Raw genomic sequence first — 23,266 nt, 5'->3', positions numbered from 1 at the left:
GTAGAGGCTGGAAATATAAATAAGAAGGGAGGATTTTAGACAAATTAATGGAGGACAGGCCTGTAAGGGCTATTAAACATGATCCACAAGCAACCTCTGACTTAAGAAATCCCTGAAGACTGGAGGAAACTGAGCAGGTACAAGAAAGAAGGTTCATTCCATACTTGACTTGTTCTTATGCACTTTCTCTAAGTAACTGATTCTGGAAATTCTGGAGATCTGATTGGAAGTAGAGTAGTAGGCAAGATGGACCTTTGGCAGTATGGCTCTTTTAGGATCTTTTATGACATATCACTTAAGTACTTGCAGTGCTTTTAGGTTTGCTGCACTACCACTGGGCCTCATACGGATAGTTCTGCTTGGATCTCTGCCATACTGTGTGGATGTAGCACTTCAGGGCAGGTCCAAGGTTGCCTGTGTCTCCCATGTAGACCATTGCTCCTTGTGGGTACACTCTGTGACAACTGAGCTCTGAAGGGTGCAAACAAAGAAGTGCAGAACAGAGTGCAAAACAAAGGAGGACCAAGCCTATTTCTTTTACTGAAAGGTGGTAAGATATGACAGTGTATGTTTTTCCTTATACCTTTTTAGATAGATAATTCTCTGCTTTTTTCTTTTTAGTGTTCAAGATATGCATTAATACATGTGGGATGAATGTGGTGGACAAACTAAAATGCTTGTAGGAAAGTTGTCTTTTTGTATTTCTTTGCATTTATAATTTACAGTGAGTTAAACATTTAAACTGCTTTCTCTCTATGTATTGTCATAATTTTCCCTTCTTTCCATCATTGACAGTTTGTTTTCTGTTCTGTGACTAGTCCTGGTCCAAGCAGTAGACAGATGTTCTGATACTTCTAGAATAAATGCTCTCAGCTTGGAAAAATTCTGGGCTGTTTCAGCTGGGTATATTTCTGATAAATCACCACTAGAGGTCTTCCTTTAACCTGTTGAACAACTCAGTAGTGCAATATTACATGTAGCTTTTGCCTGCCACTAAAGTCCAAAGGGCAGTGAATGTTCCTGTTCAATTTTTTCTTGATTCTGAATACCAAAGAACACGTCCTTTATTCCCCAGCATCCAAAGCAGATGCAGGAGTAGGATATCAATGGTTGAGAATAGCAGAAGGAGCTTCTTCAGTGCTACCCTACCCCATTGTATGATGTGGAGCCTGTCATATCAAAGACCGTTAGTGTGAGGGGAATAGCATGATTTGCATGTTCTCAACCCCAGTTGAAACTGCAACTGCTAATAGTTACAGAGATGTGACATGTCTGCCTTACAGGAATAGCCTGGTATTAGGACACTTCCTCTTTCCTTTTCTATTCATAAACAGTTAAAGTTTGTGTATTTTGTTCCTTTCAACTTCTTAGAATGAGGGTTTTGGGCAGAGAAGGGAGTTGTATGTTGTATGTCAATTGCTAATCAATAGACGTAAAGTCATACTATAGGTTGATTTCCTCTATTTTTCCCTTTAATTAGACTATCCTTTGTAGAACGACCTCCTTTCCTGGGCTAGCAAACCCATTGAATCTTTATTTTTCATGTTCCTAGATTCCATTATGCTTCTTTCGTGACTGTCCAGGCACATTTACTCTCATTTCACATGTTAATGTCATTCTGTGCAGAGTATACAATTCTAGTACTTAGAAGTGAAGATGTCAGATCAGACTACAAGCATGCTATAGTTTGTACTGCCTGTGTGGTAGAACAGGTCCACTTCTCTGGCTTACCCAGCTTCTTAGCAGCTCTTCCCTCAGCATTTTAGACCTTCTGTGTTGTCCCAGTGCTGGATTCCGGATCAGGAACAACACTTCTGAAACATTGCGATGATGCTTGCAGCCAGCTGGAATGCTCCTGATGGCCATATGTAGTTAAATCTTTGCAGTATGTCATATAGTTGTCATTAGGCTCTCAATGCCAAACTCATCCATGGCATGCCTGCTAACACAACAGTTATATTAACACATTAAATGTGGATGTAAAAGCTAAGGCCTTTAGCTAACAGCTGACCGCTGGACATTTACATGGCATGAGAGTACATGTTCAGTCTTGCAACTAAAACCCTAGATTGTGCTACATTATGTATACTTGGTTTTCTTTCTTATTTATTGAATGATAAAGTAACAGAAGATGGCAGAAATAAACTTTCTCTTGTAGAGTGTAATCTTACATACTAGATGCCAGTGACATTAGTACAGACATATAGACTAAACATTACTACTAAATGTCTTTCAGCCTTAGGAGTACTTTTACCATAGTATTTGTGAACTTGCTATACATATTACAGCAGTATATTTTCAAACAGTTCCAAAAAAAGCCACTTTTTCTTCCACTGCCTCTTGGGCCAAAAATGAGATCTGCAGGTTATCTGAGAAGCTATCTGTGAATAATGCACTTTGTGCTTACATTCCTGTCACTAAGATGTTTGTGATAATTTTGAATGATGGGTTTATTTCTGATATTGAGCACAACTCATGACTGGTCTCTTTTCTCTTGCACAGTGCAAAAGATCCCCTCAGCACTTCAAGCCTTATCTGACGCCTGACTTGCCAAAACGATTCCACTATGCTAACAACATTCGTATTGATAAAGTTCATCTTTTGGTGGATCGGCAGTGGCTGGCTGTGAGGTAACATAATTTGTATGACACTTATCTTTTTCATCCCATTCTCATCCTTTTAATTTCCTTCACAGATGCCTCATTTCCTGTTTTGCTTTAGACTTGTTACATTTCCATGTTTGTTACATTTAAAATCTTACTATGTGAAAAAAGGAAACACGCCTTATACATAAAGCCAAGAATGTATTATTAGTATGATTCAAATCTTAACAGTCTAATACAAGAATCATCGTTACTCCATAAGAAATTTTTATGGAAAAAAAAGGGAAGAAAAAAGAAAATAAAGAAATGAATAGTACTGCACAGAAAAAGTCTCAAAAATAATGCAGTTAAAATTGTTATACAAAGCCTTTCTAGTACCTAGCCCTTTTCCTGGCGTTAAGGTCACCCCTCCACTGCCCTTCTGGGTCCTAAGGTTGATGGCTTCAGTCTGGTGCATGTGTGGATACAGCCAGCAATCAGCATTATGAGTCCTTCATCAGGAGGAATATGATGTTGATGTTTCTTCTTCCTCACTCTGTGATCTGAATGGGGTCCTTCCTGTACGTATGCTAACGCTACAGCTTGCGCATTCTTCACTGGCCTGCAAGTTAACATTACATCTCAGTTCACTAGATATGGTGCATTCTACATGTGTTAGATATTTGTTCTTTATTCTCTTTCCTACCTCTAAGTCTGGTTTTGCTCAGTTCCAGATCTGCATTTCTTTAATTGACCATTGGTGAGTTGTTTCTAGCCTTGGGGTCTCCATTCTACACAGAATAACTAATTGTTACTGCTGTCTATACAAAAACTATGTCTTTGCCATGCAAAGATAAGCTGATAAGATAACAAATTAGACATAACCACCTTGTCATTAAAAAAAATTGCTGTAAGAGCTAAACAATAAAAAAATAGCTCTGAGCAAGTCAAGAGCAGTTCAGACAAGCCTTAGTCCTGAGGCTTTGAAAACTCAATACAAAGCCTGTGGTGTTAGTAGCAATACTGTATTTACTGAGCTACAGTGTTGCAGTAGGAGAAGCATGAGATGACTTGGGATTTCAAGACTACTCAAATAGTAGAAAATGCCTGATCAGTGCATGACTTGATTGTTTGCTTTGCTGCAAAAATGGACATGTAAAAAGAAATGTCCACTGAAAAATCTCATATTCACCCTTTTTTAACTGTGCTCAAATGTTCTTGTGCCTCTGAAAACAGGATACATGTGCTTGACAAATGTTCATTGGATCAGTATGGGATGACTATCTCTTCATCTTTCCATGTATCTCAGCAACGGGTAAATTAAAACAAGTGTTAGTCATTATAAGTCAGACTATTCTGACATGTTATTAATTCTATAACCCCCCCACACACATCCACATCTCTCCTTCACCCTTTAAAATCCATGATGAAAATGCACTGTCTTGTAAGGCAAAATCCTTTGCAGTCTTATTTATATCATTCCACAGAGGCTAACAGCAGAGTTCTCCTGTTATAAGTTTTCTATTAAAACGCAGATACCACAGAATATAACTGAAGAATTCTGCCTAAGCAGATTACACTTGTTCTGAAACTTGTAGCTAGGTGAAGGCCTCAGTTCAAAAATACCTATTTCTCAATTTATTTTTCAAAACTTTGATTCACTGTACACTCAGCTACCTAGGATAATTTATTTCTGTCCATAGCAATCTCTGTTACAGGAGAAAGAGATCTCCATAAAAGCGAACACTGGATGAGCAAAAAAGTACTATAATATTATGCCAGAGTCAGTTCTTAAGACATGATCCAGAGTCCAGTGATTCAGGATGACTGTTATTAACTGGTTCTATTTGTGCCATTTTTATTTACACTATATGATGATTTCTCCTTAGGGACAGAAGTTACACATATTGTGATAGGGGTAACCATGGCTATAACAACGAATTTAAAAGTATGGAGGTAAGATGATTTCTATTCAAGTCTTCCACCTTCTTATACAGAAAATCATGATGTTCTAGGTGAACCGCTACAATATAGAGTATATGGTAGTTTTTGCAGTGTGCTTTTTCTTTCATGTCACCCAGATAAGTAAACTGTGAACACATACTGGGTCCACATTTTCGTATTGCCTTTCATCAATGTGTATGAGGCTTGCTTCCTTGGGATCCTGTAGTAAAACTTGTCTGGGCTCACCTGAACTCCAGGGAGCCAGATAGACTGCAGTAAACCAAGCATACCATATTTAGCTAAGGGACACTGAATTCTTTCATTCTTCTACTGAAGCAATGACTGAAAAATCTCCGTAGGCACTGGGAATTCAGTTGAGCATCTGAAAGCCTGTGTGCTCAAATAAATTAAATCTCATTGTCTCTGCTTATCTTACAAGAGTTAATCATATCATCAGAGCAAAAAAGTCATTAGTATGACCTGTATGTTAATATAGCCCGTATTGCAGTTTCATCCCATTTTCACTTCTGGTTACAGTGAAAATATTTCGAGGTCTTGAGCTTTTATTTTTTCATGTGTTTTCTGTGATATGAACCTTGAAGTAAGGTCAAACACACTACTACCAGTCCCATATTCTGTGCCTAAGAATCAGATTCTTCCAGATCTTCACAACTATATTAAAACCATAGGTCAATATACTGATCAGAATGGTGCTGAATGTTTGTATGGAAAGAAAAGGTAAATTCTGGTTAACATGGAAACCTTAAGCATAGACAACCTTATGCTGGCGGCACAATGACTGAGGAAAACTTTTTTGTTTGTAAAGGACCAAAATGTCTTAATGTTGTCTTTTTAAAATAAATTTAAAATTCCTTTTCTATTATGGGAACATAATAATATTATTTTAGAACAGATCATTGTCCTGTTTAGTCATATTTGCTGTATCTTATGGCAGGCAGCTCAGGAGGCTTATAAAGTAGTAGAAACAAATGTGAGACTGCAAGTAGTATCAGTATTCTGCTACAATGCTTGCAGACCCCAGCAAGGTCCGCCCAGTACTACATTGTACCATTGGTGGTACTGATACAGGTCTCTGCTGAGCTTGGGATGGGTCTCCCCAGTTCCCTGCTCCTTGCTTTAGCCAAGGCTATAGGCTCTTAAGTGACCCAAAGACTTTTGAGAATGCAACATGTATTAAAACAAACAAGCAAACACCCCATCCACCCACCCCCCTGCTTATATTTCTGGCTCAATATTAGCCTTTAGATTGGATCTGTGAGTGTCATACCTCTGCATTTGTTGAAATGGCATTGTTGCTGGCTGTTGCAATGAAAACATAAAAAGGTGTGAATTTGAAACTTAGCAAACAATAATTTTCGTAAGTATGCATCAAAATATTAAAGAAAAATATTAAAGAGTACCCCCGCCAGATTAATTATATAGTTTAAAGTATCCTGAGAAATGAATTTATGTTTTGCATTTTTCCTCAAGTATATGCAATGAGAAAAATTTGCCTTCTTTACCAGAACAATACATTCAACTTTTATGACTGTGAAAAGACTGTATTTTGTTCCAGTGTCTGAATTGTGCTGAATTCCAGCAACTGAATTGTTTTTGAATTTGGATTCCTTTAGATAAAAACTTTTGTTTTATTACAATCTAGGCTATATTCCTAGCATATGGCCCAAGCTTTAAAGAGAAAACAGAAGTGGATGCTTTTGAAAACATCGAGGTTTACAACCTTATGTGTGGTGAGTAGAAACAATCCAGTACTTCAGATGATAAACCAACAGTTTTTCCAAATACCAGTGTTGTAAGAGCTGAAAGAAGAGTAACTAAAAATTGAGTGAATTCATTCAGAAGTTAGGTTTTTCACACAAAACACTGAAGGCATGCTCTTTTGCCTTTTGTACAGTGCTAAAAGATTAACCGCCAAAAATTGTTCTGCTTTGAAGGTTGTTTCTGATTGCAGAAGTATTCCACTAAAGAATCGGAGAGAAGTGCTCCTGCCACGTGGGCTTGCTGTTGAAATGATGCCTGTGGAATAATTGTGGGATAAGAATCTTGTAGAGAGTTACTGCTCTTGCTCATAACTTAAGATGGACTATTGCAAGTCCTGGCAGTGAGCAATTAGGAAGTATGTACCTCAGAAAATATGGATTAAGGCATCACACAAAAATGCAGTATGCTAGTGTGCTTCACAATGTGATACATTTGCAATCACATTTGTACTTTGCATTAAATCATCTAATCTTATGAATCTTATGGCAATGTATAAAACTGTATCAACAGTACTCAAATACACAATTACCAAATCTTGATGCAGTGGAAGATAGCAATGAACCTTCATACCTAGAAAATTGCAAGTTGATGGTAGTAGTTACCGTAATAGTTTAGAAAATGGAATAAGCTACTTCTATATTTAGAATGAATGCATAGGAAATGCATAGAATTGGAAAGGTAATGACTTTTAAAAATGTCATTTTAGTCTTAAAATATGTTTACTAATTTCAAATGTTTCAACAGATTTGCTGCATATTACACCAGCACCAAACAATGGAACACATGGCAGCTTGAATCACCTCTTAAAAAAACCTTTTTACAATCCTTCACATGCAAAAGAAGACTCATCTCCTTCTTCATGTCCAGTTTTCAGTCTGACTCCCATAGATAACCTGGGATGCACATGCATGAATGTAAGTAGGGGCTTCTGGGATATTTTAATCATCTTTGTCACCTGTGTTCTCTTTTCATTGTTTTTTCTAAACTATGGATTCATTCTGAATGATTCTCTTATATTTTACAGGAAACAAATGTTTCAGAACTAAATGAGAGGTTAAATCTCACCACAGAAGAAAGTAAGTAGCAAGAAATGAAAAGGACAGCAATATTTTTAAACTTGTGCCCGGTTTAGATTTTGTATTATTGGTTTCAGTGGGAATTTTTGCAATGTTAATTACCATTTAAATTGAAGTAGGAAAGCCAAGTCAGAAGCATAACTTTTTTTCTTTGCATTTCTTTAAAAAATGCTAATCGATACTGTTATAGCAACATTTATGCATAGGAATCGGATCTGAACCCCATTACAATCTTGGAAAAAACCATACAGGTTTCAGTGGTCTTTGGAGAAAGCCTGAGCACTTCCAGGCTATATGCCATAACTCTTGTTCCCAACCTTGTAACCATAACTTTGCCTTTCTCTAATCAAAAATTCCCATAGATATTTCTGTGTGCTTTTTTATGGGGTTTCTGGAAATGTTAGGAAGCATTGTAGTGCTTCCTAGCCAAATAAGATGTAAATTTCACTCCACTGGCAAGGTAAGTTCAAAAGATTTATATTGGTATGAAATTGCAAAGAAACAAGAATTTGCAAGTCTGATATATTACATTGACTTTTGTACATTAAACATAACATGAAAACTATTTCCTACGTTTTTTTTCCACTCATAAGCTAAGAGCTTAAAGAAACACATGTCCATATTTACTGTTGGTTTTATTTGTATTTATTAATGTTTTAATTTACAGTTTTTCTCTGCTCTCTTAAACCTTTGTGCCATCCAAAATGTTATAGAAGAATGAATCAATAATTATTGTTTAAATTCTAGTAAAGAAGGCAAACTCATATCATTTGCCATATGGGAGACCCAAAGTTCTTCAGAAGAAAAATGTCTACTGCCTCCTTTCCCATCATCAGTATGTGAGTGGATACAGCTATGATATCTGGATGCCACTGTGGACTGCATACACTGTGAATAAGCCTGTAGGTTATCAAATATCCGTAGTTTTCTTTCTTAAATATGTAATATAACAGATTGAAAATGTGGTTCATTCATCAGGAATCCTGGTTAAGGATTGATGGATATCATGTGACTAAGACCCTTATGTCTGCAAAAGTGTCTTTGATATCTTTTAAATTTCAACTATCTTAAAATACTGTTTAAAAAAGTGGGAATGGACATCTGTTAGGGACACAAAAGATACAGAAGAATAGAGCTGCTGGTAAGCTGCTTCCATTAAGCCTGTTCTGTAAAAAGGATAAGCTGTCAAGACAGTGCTCCAACTTGCCTGTCAATTCCTGAGGAAAAGCAGACTGTGATTTCCAAAATCAGAAGCTTTTAAGCTTTCCTATGAATATCATTATCTTTTTCCTATTCCTATTAACAAACCTTTGTACAACTCTGAAAGACAGTTTGTACTAATGCGTATTTCTGTATGTTCTGTTTATTTGCTCTCTATTGCGTTATATAATTTCTGAAAAATGTAATTATAGCTACATGAAATCTCTGAGAGTTCAAAGGTGTGTGGCTCTGGAATAAATTGTTTGAGTTTTCAGGGTCAGTAAACTAGTGGACATTCATGGGCTTAATTCCCCCTATAATCTGACCCTTTTTCTAAGCTGCCCTGAGGAAATAACTTTTACACTGATTTTTCTGTCTGAAGAGAACTGTTATTGATGGCTACATGATTTCTTATTTTATCAGTACAAATATGGGGAAATTATTTTAATCAAATATATGCTGCTAGAATGTTAGTATTTCAGAAAGTGTTACTCCATACTTTCTACTGGTTTTTCACAATCTAGGTGAAGGATAACAAATCCAACCCTAAGAAGGCTTGAAGTCTAGTGAAACAAATGTCCATTTCAACAAAGATTGTTTTTACTTCATCATATTTGAAGATCTGCTTTTATAGCTTACCATGAAAGCACGATACCCTAATGAAAATCAGTTAATTGTGAGCAGGTTTTTTTCTGATTTTGCTTTGGAAAGATTAAAAATTTCCACCAGAGCTGAGGTCTCTTTAGTATTTCAGCACCAGCAGCAAAAAGCTCAAAAAAGCAAATAACTTTTCAGACATTTTCCTTTGTTGAAAACCAAATTCTCAGTTGGAAAAGAATTGCATAAAGAAAGTTCTTGCCCAATATAACATCTCAATCAACAGAAATATATATTCGTGGGAGTTTCTTGTAGTGGTTTATGCAACATTGTGGGAAGCAGCGAATGACTGAGACTGAAGTATTGGATGGTATAGTTCACAGCAGACTCTAATACTCTAATACTCAATGATGTATGTTTTCTATAGAAAGAATAGGAAAGAATAGATTTCTTCTGTGATACTCTCAGAGACACAACAGTGAAAGGTTATAAGTGTAAGAGCTCACTCACTGACTTACCTTACACAGTAAGCTGACATCATGGGTTTTTATTACAACATGTATTAATCAAGAGAAAAAAGCTTTATAAATTCTAACAGCAGTGGAAGGACAGAGGGATAGCCTTTGACTGTAAGCTTTGGCTACATACTTGGGAATGACAGAAAATTGCAATTTCTACAGAATTTTTGTTGCATCCTAGGTTATTTATGTTGTGGATAAAGCCTGTGCAGTGATTTACACAATTTGTAAGGTGGGGCATTTCTTGACATTAGATTGCTATAAAGGAGGTCTTAAACAGTAAAATAGATGATGCAGGCTGGAGTTTTGCTGGTTTTGTGTGATTTGGAAGTTTTGAAACTGGGCTGGCTGATCAAGCCCACACAGTATTAATGCACTTGCATGTGATATCAGAATCAGGGATATTATGAATAATACATAGTTACAGATCTCAAAAAAATGATGTCAGATAGAATTTTGGTCATTTAGTATTCTCAGTCAAAGGAAAATTTAAGATTGAAGGACATTTATTTTCCTGAGTTTTTATACTCATCTGCCAGGGAGGAAGGCAGATTTTCTTGCAAAAAGATAGTCGCTCCACCTCCCTGCAGACACCTGTGGAATTTAAATAGCTTTGCTAGGTAGAATCACTGAAGTTTAGTATAAAAATATATTCAATTGTATAACAATCTAATCAATCCTGCAGTGGGATGAAAACAGCAGTGAGTCTTGTATAAATCACTGGGATTTTGGAACTAAAGCTCAGTGCAGTGGGGATTATGGGAGGGGTTTTTTTGTGGTTTAGTGTTTTTTCTTCTTGACTGCTGAAAAAAGATTCCTGGAGGTGGCTGAAGTTGACATGACAGACCACAGCAGATACTTAAAGTCTGTCATGTAATGCAAATAACTTATGCTTCTTGACGTTAATTACTAGCTCGTCAAAAGACAATAACCTGCATCAGAAAAGGTAATGCACGATGTGATAGGCAAAGCCATTTTTCAGTTGTAACTGTTTTCTTCAGAAGACATGATGGTTCTTTGATCTGAAGGATAAGGAGCCAAAGGGCTAAAGCTGTTGAATTGGTAATTAATGTTTTTTTCTGATTCTGAAGTTTTGAGGTGGTAGCTATCACTGTCAAGATCTCATTTCTTAATAAATGAGCACTTTCAACAGCTTCTTGGAGAATCGCTCTATTCTTATTGATAGATGACCTGTTTAAAAATAGCTTATTCCTGTATTTCAAGGGAAAAAAATGAAAAGAGGCTGTAGTAGAGTGAGTGTATTAGTTCACAGAGCATTAGCAATACGGCTTGCAATCTGAGGTTGCATTAACTTTTGATCTCATCATACTAAAAGGTGACATAGACATAGCCATTCTCATGGTTGGACTCGATGATCTTAAGGGTCTTTTCCAACCTTAATAATTCTATGATTCTATGATCTCTCAACAGCTTTTGATACTGTTTACTTGCTGACTTGTAGATCCTTGAAAAAACAAGCTGAAATATTCCTGAGTGGTTGCTTTTTCAGTATTTTGAGAGTTTGTAGGTTCATTACGAAGTTGGAGAATTTTCTCCTGTGATGTCCAATGGAAATAGCCAGGAGCAGCCTTCATCTCCTAAATGTATGGGAGTGTTTGTGAAAATACAGGTGATATGATGTATTACATATGTGATGGACAGACAGCTCCAAAACACCATCCTCCTGCCTTGGCACTTGGATTAGAGCTCATAGCTCATATAGTTAGCTTCAAGAAATGTGAAACAACGAGAAGAGAGTTGAGTGGTGTCCTCGTTGCTTCAAGTTGGAGAAAATGTGACTGCTATTAATAACCCAGATTCATGATATAGGTCAAAAATAGATTCCCTGCTGTATTTGGATAACATTAGGTGTGACCACTGTATTTAGTGAGAAGAATGAAGTTTTCCTCAGGACAGTCCTTGGCATGTTTACTCATACCTTTGTTACTTTGATTCAAGTTTCCCATCAGAGACCATAAAGAAGTTGAAGCTACTGTTGAATATTACAGCTCAGTTATTAAGTTTAAAATACTGGTTTCTTCAGTGACCCTGATCCATTAACCCTGCCTTATTGATTTGGACACTAGAAAGGCAAATTGCTCAAATGAATTGGATGTCAGTTTTGTATCGGGATTTACGTTTGCTTGACAATGACACCTTATCTGCTCAGGTGGCAAAGGCAGTCTTTTGTCTTTTGTATTTCATTCCATGTGGTATATATATTTTCCATTAATATACAACCTGCCCTAATATGGGCATCTACAGGAATTCCCATAGAAGTAAGTAAGGAAATTAAATCAAGGATTACAAAGAGGCACAAGAAGAACATTCCAGTTCTTTATTTCTGCTTAGTTTTAACCAATCAAAATAAACAATGTAGTGAAAATGAATTTAGATGTTTAACTACCATTTATAAAGGCATAAAACAAATAAATATGTTCCATTCCTCCCAAAATGAAAATAAATTACATGTAAGTGAGTATGAAAAAGAAAATGCAGTTAAACACAGAAAAGCATATTCTGATGTTTTAGTTAATGCTATCGTAAAATTAAGATAGAATTACGATACGTTATAGAAAAGGTTATAAAAAAAAAAGTAAAGGTTATAGAAACAATTATACTCATCAGAATCACTTTTGGCTAGATCTTAGCTAGTGTGCCTGTTAACATATGTCAGTGAAGTTAGTGAAGCTAGCCAGTAAAATGTACTGAATTTACTACGAATTTATTTAGCTTTAACTCTTCAGCAGCACAGACACTTATTATGGAGATAGGATTCTCAGATGCTAAGATGAAGTGCTGGTGTCATCTTTGTATACTAGCTGCTTTCCAGGAGGATGTGACATCAAGTTTGTGTTTCCAGAAATACGTAAAAGTGACGAATGAGCCAAACTTGTCACCTGTTTTTGCCTAAAATATAACCTTATTTTGCTACTACAATTTTACATGCTGCATAAGGATTTCCCTGAATTGCCTAAAAACAGAAGTAGAGGAAAAACACTAGGCAGAAAACATCAGTGTCCATTACTTGCATTGACCTGATTCACTATGAAAATAGGAGAAGATTCAATGAAGTCTGTTCTAGAAAGTTAAAACCATACAAAGCATTGGGTTAGCCGCAGCCGTGGGTGTAATACTTTTTTTTTTTTTTCCCCTTTTCACAGGAAAACACATCTCTTCCTCCCACTGTTTCAGACTGTCTGCGGGCTGATGTTAGAATCCCTGTTGCTCGGAGCCAAAATTGTTCCAACTACCCAGAAGGGCAGACCTTTACCCACAGTTTCCTCTATCCTCCCAGTGAGCGTGGTTCTTTTTATAGCTAGAGCTTAGAAAGTCTTAATCAGCTGGATGTGGGTTTATGTTTAAACATATACTCAAACACCAAAACAAACTTCTTTGGATCAGCATGTTGGGCAGAAAAAGGTTTCCAGTATTTGTAGACTGACCAAAAGCAGGGCAACTGCTACTTGTATCTGAATATTTTCAGTTTAGAACATTTAAGTTTTTCTTTAAAAAATGGAACAACTTGAATGTGATGAAAACTGTTCTGAAAGATGTAAAGGGTTGGAGTGAAGAGCTGTCCCTCTTTCTCTGTATGAATATTCATTTCCTATTGTCAAATTTTATAATTACTTTATTGAACAGATTGTACAAACAAATTTGGAGATATGTTTGCAGTAGGATCATACACTCATGCTCAAATGTAAAATGTAATTGAATTACATGTGCCTGCAATTTATAGTGACATATGGATTGAATTCTTCTTTGTATAGGATTTAATTAATTTATACTTTGTTCTTTTACACAGACTACAGTTCATCTGCTCTTGAACAGTATGATGCCTTACTGACCAGCAATATTGTTCCCATGTATAGAGCTTTCACAGGTAGCTTGCCAAGTTTTCATTAATTTCAATTGATTTTCTGTAATTATGGTTCTGGATTTGATAAAGTTATGACAAGGACTTAAAAACATTAAGCCCCTGCTTAGGTGTACCTGTTCACTTTTGAATTTTCTCTTTGTCTCCTGTGTCCTGTCCTAACATGAAATGCTGGCTATGAAACTCTCATGAAAATACCCCCTTGAGGAAATGCTCCAGGTGAATGAAAATGGCACTTTTTCTTTCCTTTTGCAAGGTCTCAAGAGAAGACAGGACGAAGTTTGTAAACAATTCCCTGATACAGTGCCTGTTTCATCAAGCAGAAACTCAAACCAGACAATATTAATCTTGGAATATTTATTTCAGGCAGATGTTTCTATTATACAAGTGCAGTAAGCCACATTAACTCTTTCAATCCAGCCAGACTCACATTTATTCATAATCACCGATAGGAAATTTTCTACAACTTCATATCATCCTGTTTTACTCTTAGGCCTAGGCTCATTTTCTTAGACAAAGGATAGAAAGAGAAATTGCATAAGGAAAAAGCTGGAGGAAAAGCAATGTTGTAACTACCTTTCTAATGCATTCAGACATCATTTATTCATTCACTCGTGTCATATAAAAAAACAGAGATACAGAAAACCTAAGAGGCTTCAATTTTCCAAGTAAATCAAAGACATTATGAAAAATCCAATTTTCCAAGGAAAACTCTACAAGAGATTTAAACTTACAAGAAGCTACTCTAGACCATAAGCAAGAGGAAAAACAATAGGGAATGCCCTCAACCCCCCAAACCCATCTGGGTTTTTTTTGCCATGATAGCTGTAAATATTTGAATAGTCTCACTAGCTTATATCCTACAAATTGTATTTTCTCAAATAACATCTGTGAAATAAGCCAAATTATCTAATGATATGTGACATGAGTTCTGTAGAGCTAGACTAACTCTCAGGCGGTAAATATTCCTCTCACAAAGCCATTATCTCAGTTCCTACTAATTGGCACAGTTGCAGGTGCTAGCAGACAGGCCAGCAATGAATGACCTCTCAGCTCTAGAATTGTAGCTGCAGCTTCAGATCAAATGCATTATCTCCAGTAGTGCAATGGGCCTTGCAGAGCTATAATAGCGCTTACCATGCCTCTTTCAATGGTCAGTAAGTGTATGTCCCTTCTGATGAAATCCAAATTTTGTGTAACAAAGAGTTGATTTTACAGGCAGTTTAGTTTGGAACTTTTTATTATTCATCTACAGCAAAAAAGGAAATATGTTCTTTTTCTTTAGTGGTGAAATAACTTCAAATTTATGTTAAATATGCTTATATTTTCTTTTAATTACAGACATATGGGACTATTTCCATAATGTGCTTCTTCAGGAGTATGCTAGAGAAAGGAATGGAGTAAATGTTATCAGTGGACCCGTATTTGATTACAATTATGATGGCCATTTTGATACCCTTGATGAAATTAAGCAGTAAGTACATGGAAAATCTAGAAGTCAAACTCCAGATTATTTTCCACTATATTTCCACACAAAAAAACTTCTATTCAAAAAGAACAAGAAACAAGTATTACAGAGAATGGAGTATTCCCATTATAATACTACATCCACTGTTAGCTCATACAACAGCAAATACTCTTGCAAACAGATACAGTACTGTAGAAGTTGAAGTTCCAGTAAAGAGAAAAAAAGCTTTGCAGTTACATGTGTATCTATGTACACATACACAGATATGGACCAGTAACTTGTTTCCCAAGCTTATGCCTAGATTTTTGGGCCTCTGCAACAGAAATACTGGGAGAATATATGACATCTAAATATGCAGATGTGCTTAAGCTTAATTTTCTCACTTTCATGTTGTGCTTACTCACCTGTGTGTTGATTCTGCCTGTTGTCTCAAACTGATGTGTTTTATCAAAGATCAGATTTCTGCATTTGCCTTCACTGAATTATGTAACTGGGAACGTAAAATGTAATGTTCTTGAGTAGTACCTTTGCATAGCTATGGCTTACACAGGTCACTTGAAGGTCTGACAAGTTCTAGGTACATTTTAGTGAGCTCTGGTAGCATAACAAAATATATTTAAAAATTCATCTGTGTGTAGAAACAGGAATAAGAGAATACTTACATTAAAAAAATTCTATAAATGAGAAATATAAAAGATAAAGACCAACTATTTATGTTAGTGAATGAGGACACAAGGAAGAAAAAACAGAATAAGAACAAACAACTTAGATTGTTCCAAATATAGGGAAAATGCCTTGTGACAGTAAGAACACTTAGGTAGTAGAAAAGTGCTGGGAAATCTGCACAGCTGACTCTGTTGCTGGAGATGTTTTATTCAAGGCTAGACTTAATACCACATCTGTCAAAAGTGGTTTGAGAATGGGAAAATCAGCTCTGCCATGAAGTAGGAGGGTGGAAGGGAGGAGAGACTAGAACTTCCTTCCAAGCAGAATGCTGTAATACCCAGTTGACCACATAATGTTGTCCACAGTTTGGAATAAGCATGTTGTATTCAGCATGGTTAGTCAGTCATACGAAGCAGTATAATGATTTCAGTGATGGTGTTTTGTTGAATACTGCAGATGTACAGCAAATTTGGGAAGCATTCAGCTCCTCATAAGTTTATACACAAAAGTGACCATGTTAACGGAATAGCCAGAAAAGGGAGGCAAAGACACTTTGGATCAGGTATCCTAAACTGGTTTCTATAGCGCATAGGCACAGGTCATCATTCTAGCATTTCTTGCTGGCAAGGAACCAGAAGATAATTTTCTCATCACTCTTCTTCAATTCGGTTTCATGTGGTTGAAATTCTTACTGTAATGAAGGGCAAATACGATGCTCTATCCTGCCTTTTCCAGATGTAGAGATCTCTGGCTTTGGCAAAATAGCGTGTTGACCATGTAAGCAATCCTATTGGTTTCAGTGGGACTGCTTGTTGCAAAAAGACTATTCCATACGTCTTTGCCTGTTCATGAAACAGATAGTGAGGCTGCCTATCCCATCAGGTGTTTATTTCAATTATAAAATAGATAAAAGTCATATAGTAGTGGAAGATCAGTGTTAAGTTCTATAAATTACTAATGGCATCAGTGGTTTTAATACTTGATATCTAGATAAATCCCTTAATTAATGTTTGTTTTGTAGGCATGTAAACAATACAGAAATCCCTGTCCCAACCCATTACTTTGTGATTCTGACTAGCTGCAAGAACAAGTCCTATACTCCGCTGAACTGTTCAGGCTCCTTGGATGCTTTGTCTTTTATCATTCCTCATCGACCTGACAACACTGAAAGCTGTGCTGTAAGTATAGTTCTATGCTCCTGTGTGCCAATGAGCTTTGTGAACTGATTCCCAGTGGGATCCAGTCATCTGGAGAATCTTTAGAAGTCTAAGTGTTTAATTAATTTATTCCCCATGAGTTGAGAGCGAGTTGAGAGCTAAAGCAATGACTAGGAGAGCAAGAAGCTCCAGGAGAGGTAGCTGGAAACTAACGAGCTGATAGGAAGCAAGGAAAAAGAAGAAAGGAGGATTTGATAAGAGGACATGGAAATGCTGTCACCTGAGAAGGGCTGAGAACAGCAGCACAGCCAACAGGGTGACATAGCTTTATGGAAGGCTGCAGGATAAACTTACTCCAGAGGTATCAGAGGACTTTGAGTGTTACTCCTTTCAGTGCAGCTAGAAGAATTCCTTCAATCCTTTGTTCCACCTTTATCAAAATTAAACCGTAGGCATTTAGATGGATGGTTCTGCAGTAGAAATTCATACTTGAATTAAATAAAATCTATGCTTACCACTAACAGTGTAAATCCCATATTGTGTAGCAAACAAAATAAATTAGCTGAGTGTAATATGTATTGTTGAGCCAGCTGAGTGCCTATTCCATAAACTCTGGGATGCAGAAGGTTCCTTAGCTCAGTGTGTGTATCACAGAGTCTTCCCACACACAAGTATAGCTGCACAGACTTGAACTGGCCCTCAAAGCAATACAATTGTGGTTATTTAATTTATTTATAACTTTGAACTCATAACTCTGGACAGGTGCAAGCTTGCGCTGTTAGAAACAACTTGGGTGTCTCCTCATTTGTCGTGTGGATAATCCACAACTGCCCAGTGATCTTGTTGGTAGTTGAGAGTTGACTAAATATACAAAATAAATAATTTGAATGAATTAGTCTTTATACTTTAGAAATTAACACCTGTTATTTCTAAAGTTTAGCAACAAACCCCAAATATCGTTGCACTTTATATTCATTGTGTCTTGCAGTGATGTAAATTTATTGAACCATTTGTGTCAGAAGCAGATATTGTTAACGGAAAAGCAAATTACTATCTGTTTGCAAAAAAAACTTTGTAGTAAAAGAATTGAACAATAACATTTTTGATTGATTAGTGCTTATATTTCCATTGTTTTCCCTGTCTATCTAGCAATTATTATTGCTGTACAACAATCAAGACTGAGCTGCTGTAAGAACTTCATTCAGGTTGTCAGGTGCCTGTTTGGCTAGCCTGAGCGTTGCAGCTAATTTATACTGTAACTAAAACTGTCCTTACTTGTGTGACTCAACTGTACTTTGTAGTTAAAAGTCACACTTGTCATTTCAGCATAATTTGCTTCTGTGTTACTTTGGAGGTGGGGCAGTGGGGAAAGGGGACATCCATTTTATCTGTAAATGCAAGGCTGTAAAGATGTCTAGGAAAACCTGAAAGAAGTTTCACCAACTGGAGGCCTTTAGTCTGTCAAACCAGTCCAAACACTGGTTTTTGTCTAACACCACCACCAAACAACAGAGTGCCTTTTATGTGTTTGAACATTGTTCTTGTTTGTTTTGGCAGGAAAATAAGACAGTTTCCGAATGGGTTGAAGAAAGAGTTCAGGCTCATTCTGCACGTGTTCGGGATGTGGAGCTGCTAACTGGGCTTGACTTTTACCAGGAAAGAAAGGAACCTGTCTCCGAGATCTTACAGCTAAAGACATTTTTGCCAATATTTGAGGCTGAAATTAACTGAATAGCTGTTAAAAAAGTGTCAATGCTTGGAAGAAAGCAAATTTAAGTGATTTAACTTTTTTCCTTGCTAAAGTATGTAGTAAACATGACTACAGCTCTTCTATAAGAAAACACACTTAGAGGAGCTAATTTCTTTTTTCAAATTCATGTTCTTTGGTCAAGTGTTTTGTGCCAACTGAATAAAAATTACCTAAAGTAAATTAAATCATCATTGCTGATCCAGGCTTTCAAAATAGAGAATATTTTATTAGTAGTGGTTTGAAAAAAACTGGCAAAAGGAACATGTTTCATAGTAGAGAGACCCCAGAATTGTAAACTGTATAGAAAATATTTCTCTAATGGAGTTGGAAAGTGAAACAGTTTGAGAGGAGTGTGTGAGTTTTTTCCCTTGTGTTTATCAGAGAGGTTACAGTTATCTAATGCTAATATGTCTTGAAATGTTCTGAATTTCTCTTTTTCACCTAGTTAATTCAGATGGAAACTGCTATGTATTTAAAAAACATATTCAGACTCGCAAAAAGTTTGTATATAGTGGAAGTGTCTTCTATGATCATCCCCTGTGTTTTCCACTTGGGTTAATTCATTATGCTAGTAACAAGTGAAGTGAAGTTATAGTAAATGAGCTGTATTCTGTACCCTTCAGAAATCTTAAAGCATTCTGAACATGAAGAGGTAAAAGAAACACTCTAGGAAGAAGAATTTTGTCTGGATATTTACCTGTATTTGCACTTATTTCCAAATGCCTGGCAATACCTAAATGTTTGTGTCTATTTTTAAATAGTTAAACCTGAGATTAGTGCACAAAATTAGTGGTGACATCCGAAAAATAGTCAGCGTTCCTTTCCATAGTGACTTTATACACAGAGACTCTCTAACTCACACTGTGCTGTACACAAATTACTACTGAGGGCAAGTAAGTGGGGCAAGGCAGTGGAAATTCCCAGATTCTGCTATTAAAGAAATGTCAAGTGTTAATTGAGTGTTGAGCTGGTTTTCTCCACTGAAAATGCTGCTAAGCGCAGGTATGAATAACAGCAGACAATTGACCATTTGTCTGATTTATAGGCACAGTGGGGGAGTTTTAAAGAAACATGTCAAAGAATGATTCAATCTGTGACTAATTGTGGACTGAAGGAGATACGTCTGTTTAAAAAAGGAAGCTTTAAAAGCCTTTACAAAGAACCCCAACACCGCTACAGGACATTTTTTTCCCCACGTCTTAGATGATCAGTGTATGCAAATACGCTCCAAATGTAGCTTAGCAATATTTATCTTGCCTCAAGATGTGGGACCAAGCTGAATGTCAAGATTTGTATCTTTGGTTACACCACTACGCCATCTCCTTGAACATGGAACTGTATTTGACCCTGCAACACTGTGGCATCTAAGTCTGTCCATCTAAATCAGAGACTTCTGAGACCGTTTACTGTCTCAATTAAGAATACACCTGATTTTTCACTGCATAGTAAATCATACCCTAATTCTAGTCAATGAATCTACATAACACATACTAATGTAGGCATGTAAATTAACTAGTCTAGAATCATAAAATTAATTTCAGAGATAAGAAGAAACAGACAGTTTCTTAAGAGTATAATATTTAGTATGTCTACATTAGCAATTTAAAGTAGAATTAGCTTGACTGATATGCTGTTGTTGTGACTTGATATATTTAAATTTGAATTAACCCCTGTATCACCAACCATGGCAGCAATACAAGCTTCAGGCCAATATTCTAGTTCAATTATGAAAGCAAATTTCTGGTGTAGATATGCCTTTGTGAACAGTTACACTCATGTTTGAGTTATGTATATCCCTCAGTACCTGCATAATGAAATAATGTCTTTGCGGTTTGCCCAGACTTCTGAAAATTAATTTCATCCATGCTGTCATGCACAACTTAAACAGCAGGAAAATGAATTCGCTGTCCTCCTTCACAAGATTCTTCAATATTTGTCTTTATCAAAATGTCTAGCCTCCCCCCCAAAAGCACCCCACCCTGCTGATAAAAGTTGGCCCCTTCTGCATAAAGATCCTATCAGGCTGACAAAAACTGTATTTCTCGTTCAGTATTCGCATAGCATCTAACACAAGAGGATCTTGATCACATATTTGGGTTTTACACAAACTTTTGTGGTAATGGACTCTGAAGTTGCAGTTACTCCAAGAAAGCAAATATGGAAGTGGTTTTGCTATAGTCATGTTTGTTTCCCCTGCTGTTCATTCAGCTGTCATAGTATCTAGCGTTCAAAAGTGTAGTTGGTCATTTACAGATAAAAGTATGGAGATCGTATAGGAATAACGAGCTGAAAATTTTGTGTGAGTAAAGGGCTTGGTTCTTTCAGCCCTGTATTCTTCCCCTGGCACTGATGCCTGGGTACTCTCTTCATGTTGCAGAGTCTCCAGCTTTTTCAGTGCCAATTCTCTGTGCAGTATCATACAGCTTCTGCCGCACCCGCTGACAAAAACTCTGCTACGAACTGCTTCTGGCAGCGTTCTCTTCCCTCTCCTTCTCCCCAGAGGCTGTAAGGTCCATCTGTTAGTTGATCTTGTGGTTTCACAGGCCTCCTTAAACCTGTTGCACTTTTTGTTACTTACAGGAACAACCATGGGAAGTTTTCTTTCCCCCATCACTACTAAGTTCAACCACGCAGCCCAGTCATTGACTGCTTTAGAACACAGCTGTATTTCTGACTGATTTGGTGGAAAACTGTGGGCTAAGTTTTCTTGCTTTCACTTCCCTAGTTACACAAGCCAGTGCCTGCATGGGAGAGTGGGAGAACTAGTAGTGAAGCTGATGACAGAATGCTGATTAGGGGAGAGATTTGGCTCTGCGTACCCCCTTGTATCACATAATTAAAGCTGCATATGGGAGAAAGTGCAGCTCTCAAACCCTGGGGATTTATGCAAGAGAAGTTCATTAGTGTTTGGGCTTTGGTGACCTTATATAATTTTTTTAACGGGTTCATAGGCTTGCACAGGCATTTTTGTTTAAATTTGAAAATAAATGTAATGACTTATCCATCTGTAGAAATAAAAATTAAAAAAATCTTGCCAGTTTGTTAAGAAAACACTCAATACTGTGTACATATGGTTGCATTACCAGTAGAGGTATAGCCTGAAACTTATGCAGTTCCCTAAGACATTTGTACGGATCTTTTCCTTTTTGAAAAAAAGTGACCTGCAATTTGCATGGAGATGGAAATGAACAGCTGCTTCAAACAGAATTCATGTGCTACCAAAGCTACAAACTACAGCACAGTCATTCTGAGAATCTAGAAAAAAATATTTTATTCAAATAACATTGACCTGGAATGTTTCAGCCACTTACGTTTCAAGACTCTCAAGCGGTTGTCCTGGCTGGCATTTCAAAAGGAAAGAATACTTATTCTTCATGAAAGTTATCAAATATATGAAAGTTCTGGTATGTAGAGGAGAGTAGGGGGGGAGTAAGTTCTGTCTTGCAGTTCAAAGGCAGTGAAACTGTATGTGACATTGTAAGAAGTCTACCTGGGACACGTTCCTTACTGTAGAAAAGCAGGACAAAAGAACAGTTGATGGAATGTATAAAAGTGATTATTTTTTTACTCAGAAATGCTGAGAAATTCAGAAGTTAAAATAAAGAAACAGTAAAAGTAACAATAAATGGACAATAACACATAGTAAAACCAGCATATGGCAAATATTAAATTTAAAAACATACTCCTCCTTTGATAACCACTCTGCTCTGTCCTGAGAACTAAGAAATAATGCTGTTTCTGAAAGTTTCAAACTTCTCCTATTTCCTAGGGGATGTAGGTATAACTTCCCAAAAATGGCAAGCCCTTTGTTTCTGTGTTTTTTAGCCAGTTTTGGGACCCCTAAGTATGAAGCTGGAGTGGAATAGGCATAAATCAATCTGCTGACTGTAAAAGCAGATGCTGCCGAGTCCCAGCTCTCATAGCCGCCTTATGTGTGAGAATTAAAAATGTAAATTCTGTAAAACGTGATTTTCCATAGACCACTACAGAAGCTGAGAAACTGAGCACTCCTGTAGCCATTAAAAATCTGAACTCAGGGGGATCTGGCTGTTTCCCTCTCTTATGCTTCAGGGTCTTTTGAGTTTTAGAGTATTAGAACCAAACATGTAAGCAAATATAGAAATTTATCACTACCTATAGCTAGTCTTGTCTCTGTAGCAAGGCAGAGTAATAATGAAAGAGAGCAGGCAAGGGAAACACAGCCTACCCTGCTCCAGAAAATCCTACAGCCAGAGCAAGAAGAAGCTTAACTGATATATTTTTAGCAAGTGCTACTGTTTCCCTAACACCACGCCCTGGCTCTGCAAAACTGTCACCATATAAAACAAACTTTTTTTTTTTTTTGCTTAATATTTATTATACAAACCACTGGCTTTTTGTCAATACCTCACTGAAGGCTACCTTCGAGGTAGACTGCAGACATTTAAATGACACAGAATACCCTTGACTCCTACCTTGGACAGTATTCCTTAAGGAAAATAGTATAAATGGATATAGAAAGGGCTGTTTTTTCAAATTACCTCCCATACTGGTCCTGCAATATTTGTACATAGGATGATGGGATTTTTCATATGCAAAATGTACAACTGTGTTTATAAGTACAGATTTTTTTTCTACCTGAACTGTGCCATTTTTGTGCAGTGTAG

The 23,266-nt window shown here is 36.8% G+C and overlaps 1 protein-coding gene across 1 annotated transcript in view; it reads left to right on the top strand.

Moving 5' to 3' along the window:
- LOC309587959 (venom phosphodiesterase 1-like) overlaps positions 1 to 19,561 on the top strand; it is a gene marked incomplete at its 5' end in the record, with an annotated part of 44,661 nt that extends 25,100 nt beyond the window's left edge. The window contains 11 exons of the mRNA XM_082306608.1: positions 2,503 to 2,630; positions 4,472 to 4,538; positions 6,190 to 6,277; positions 7,053 to 7,222; positions 7,333 to 7,384; positions 8,132 to 8,286; positions 12,864 to 12,996; positions 13,508 to 13,585; positions 14,921 to 15,053; positions 16,735 to 16,891; positions 18,428 to 19,561. Of these exons, the coding sequence (XP_082162734.1) occupies positions 2,503 to 2,630; positions 4,472 to 4,538; positions 6,190 to 6,277; positions 7,053 to 7,222; positions 7,333 to 7,384; positions 8,132 to 8,286; positions 12,864 to 12,996; positions 13,508 to 13,585; positions 14,921 to 15,053; positions 16,735 to 16,891; positions 18,428 to 18,601 (1,335 nt within the window). The 3' untranslated portion in view covers positions 18,602 to 19,561. The remainder of the gene's footprint in view (positions 1 to 2,502; positions 2,631 to 4,471; positions 4,539 to 6,189; positions 6,278 to 7,052; positions 7,223 to 7,332; positions 7,385 to 8,131; positions 8,287 to 12,863; positions 12,997 to 13,507; positions 13,586 to 14,920; positions 15,054 to 16,734; positions 16,892 to 18,427) is intronic.
- Positions 19,562 to 23,266: the final 3,705 nt, after the last annotated feature.

This window comes from Platalea leucorodia (genome assembly GCF_965183815.1).
Source record: "Platalea leucorodia genome assembly, chromosome: 3".
Classification (NCBI taxonomy): Eukaryota; Metazoa; Chordata; class Aves; order Pelecaniformes; family Threskiornithidae; genus Platalea; species Platalea leucorodia.
This window is presented reverse-complemented; position numbering and strand designations above follow the sequence as displayed.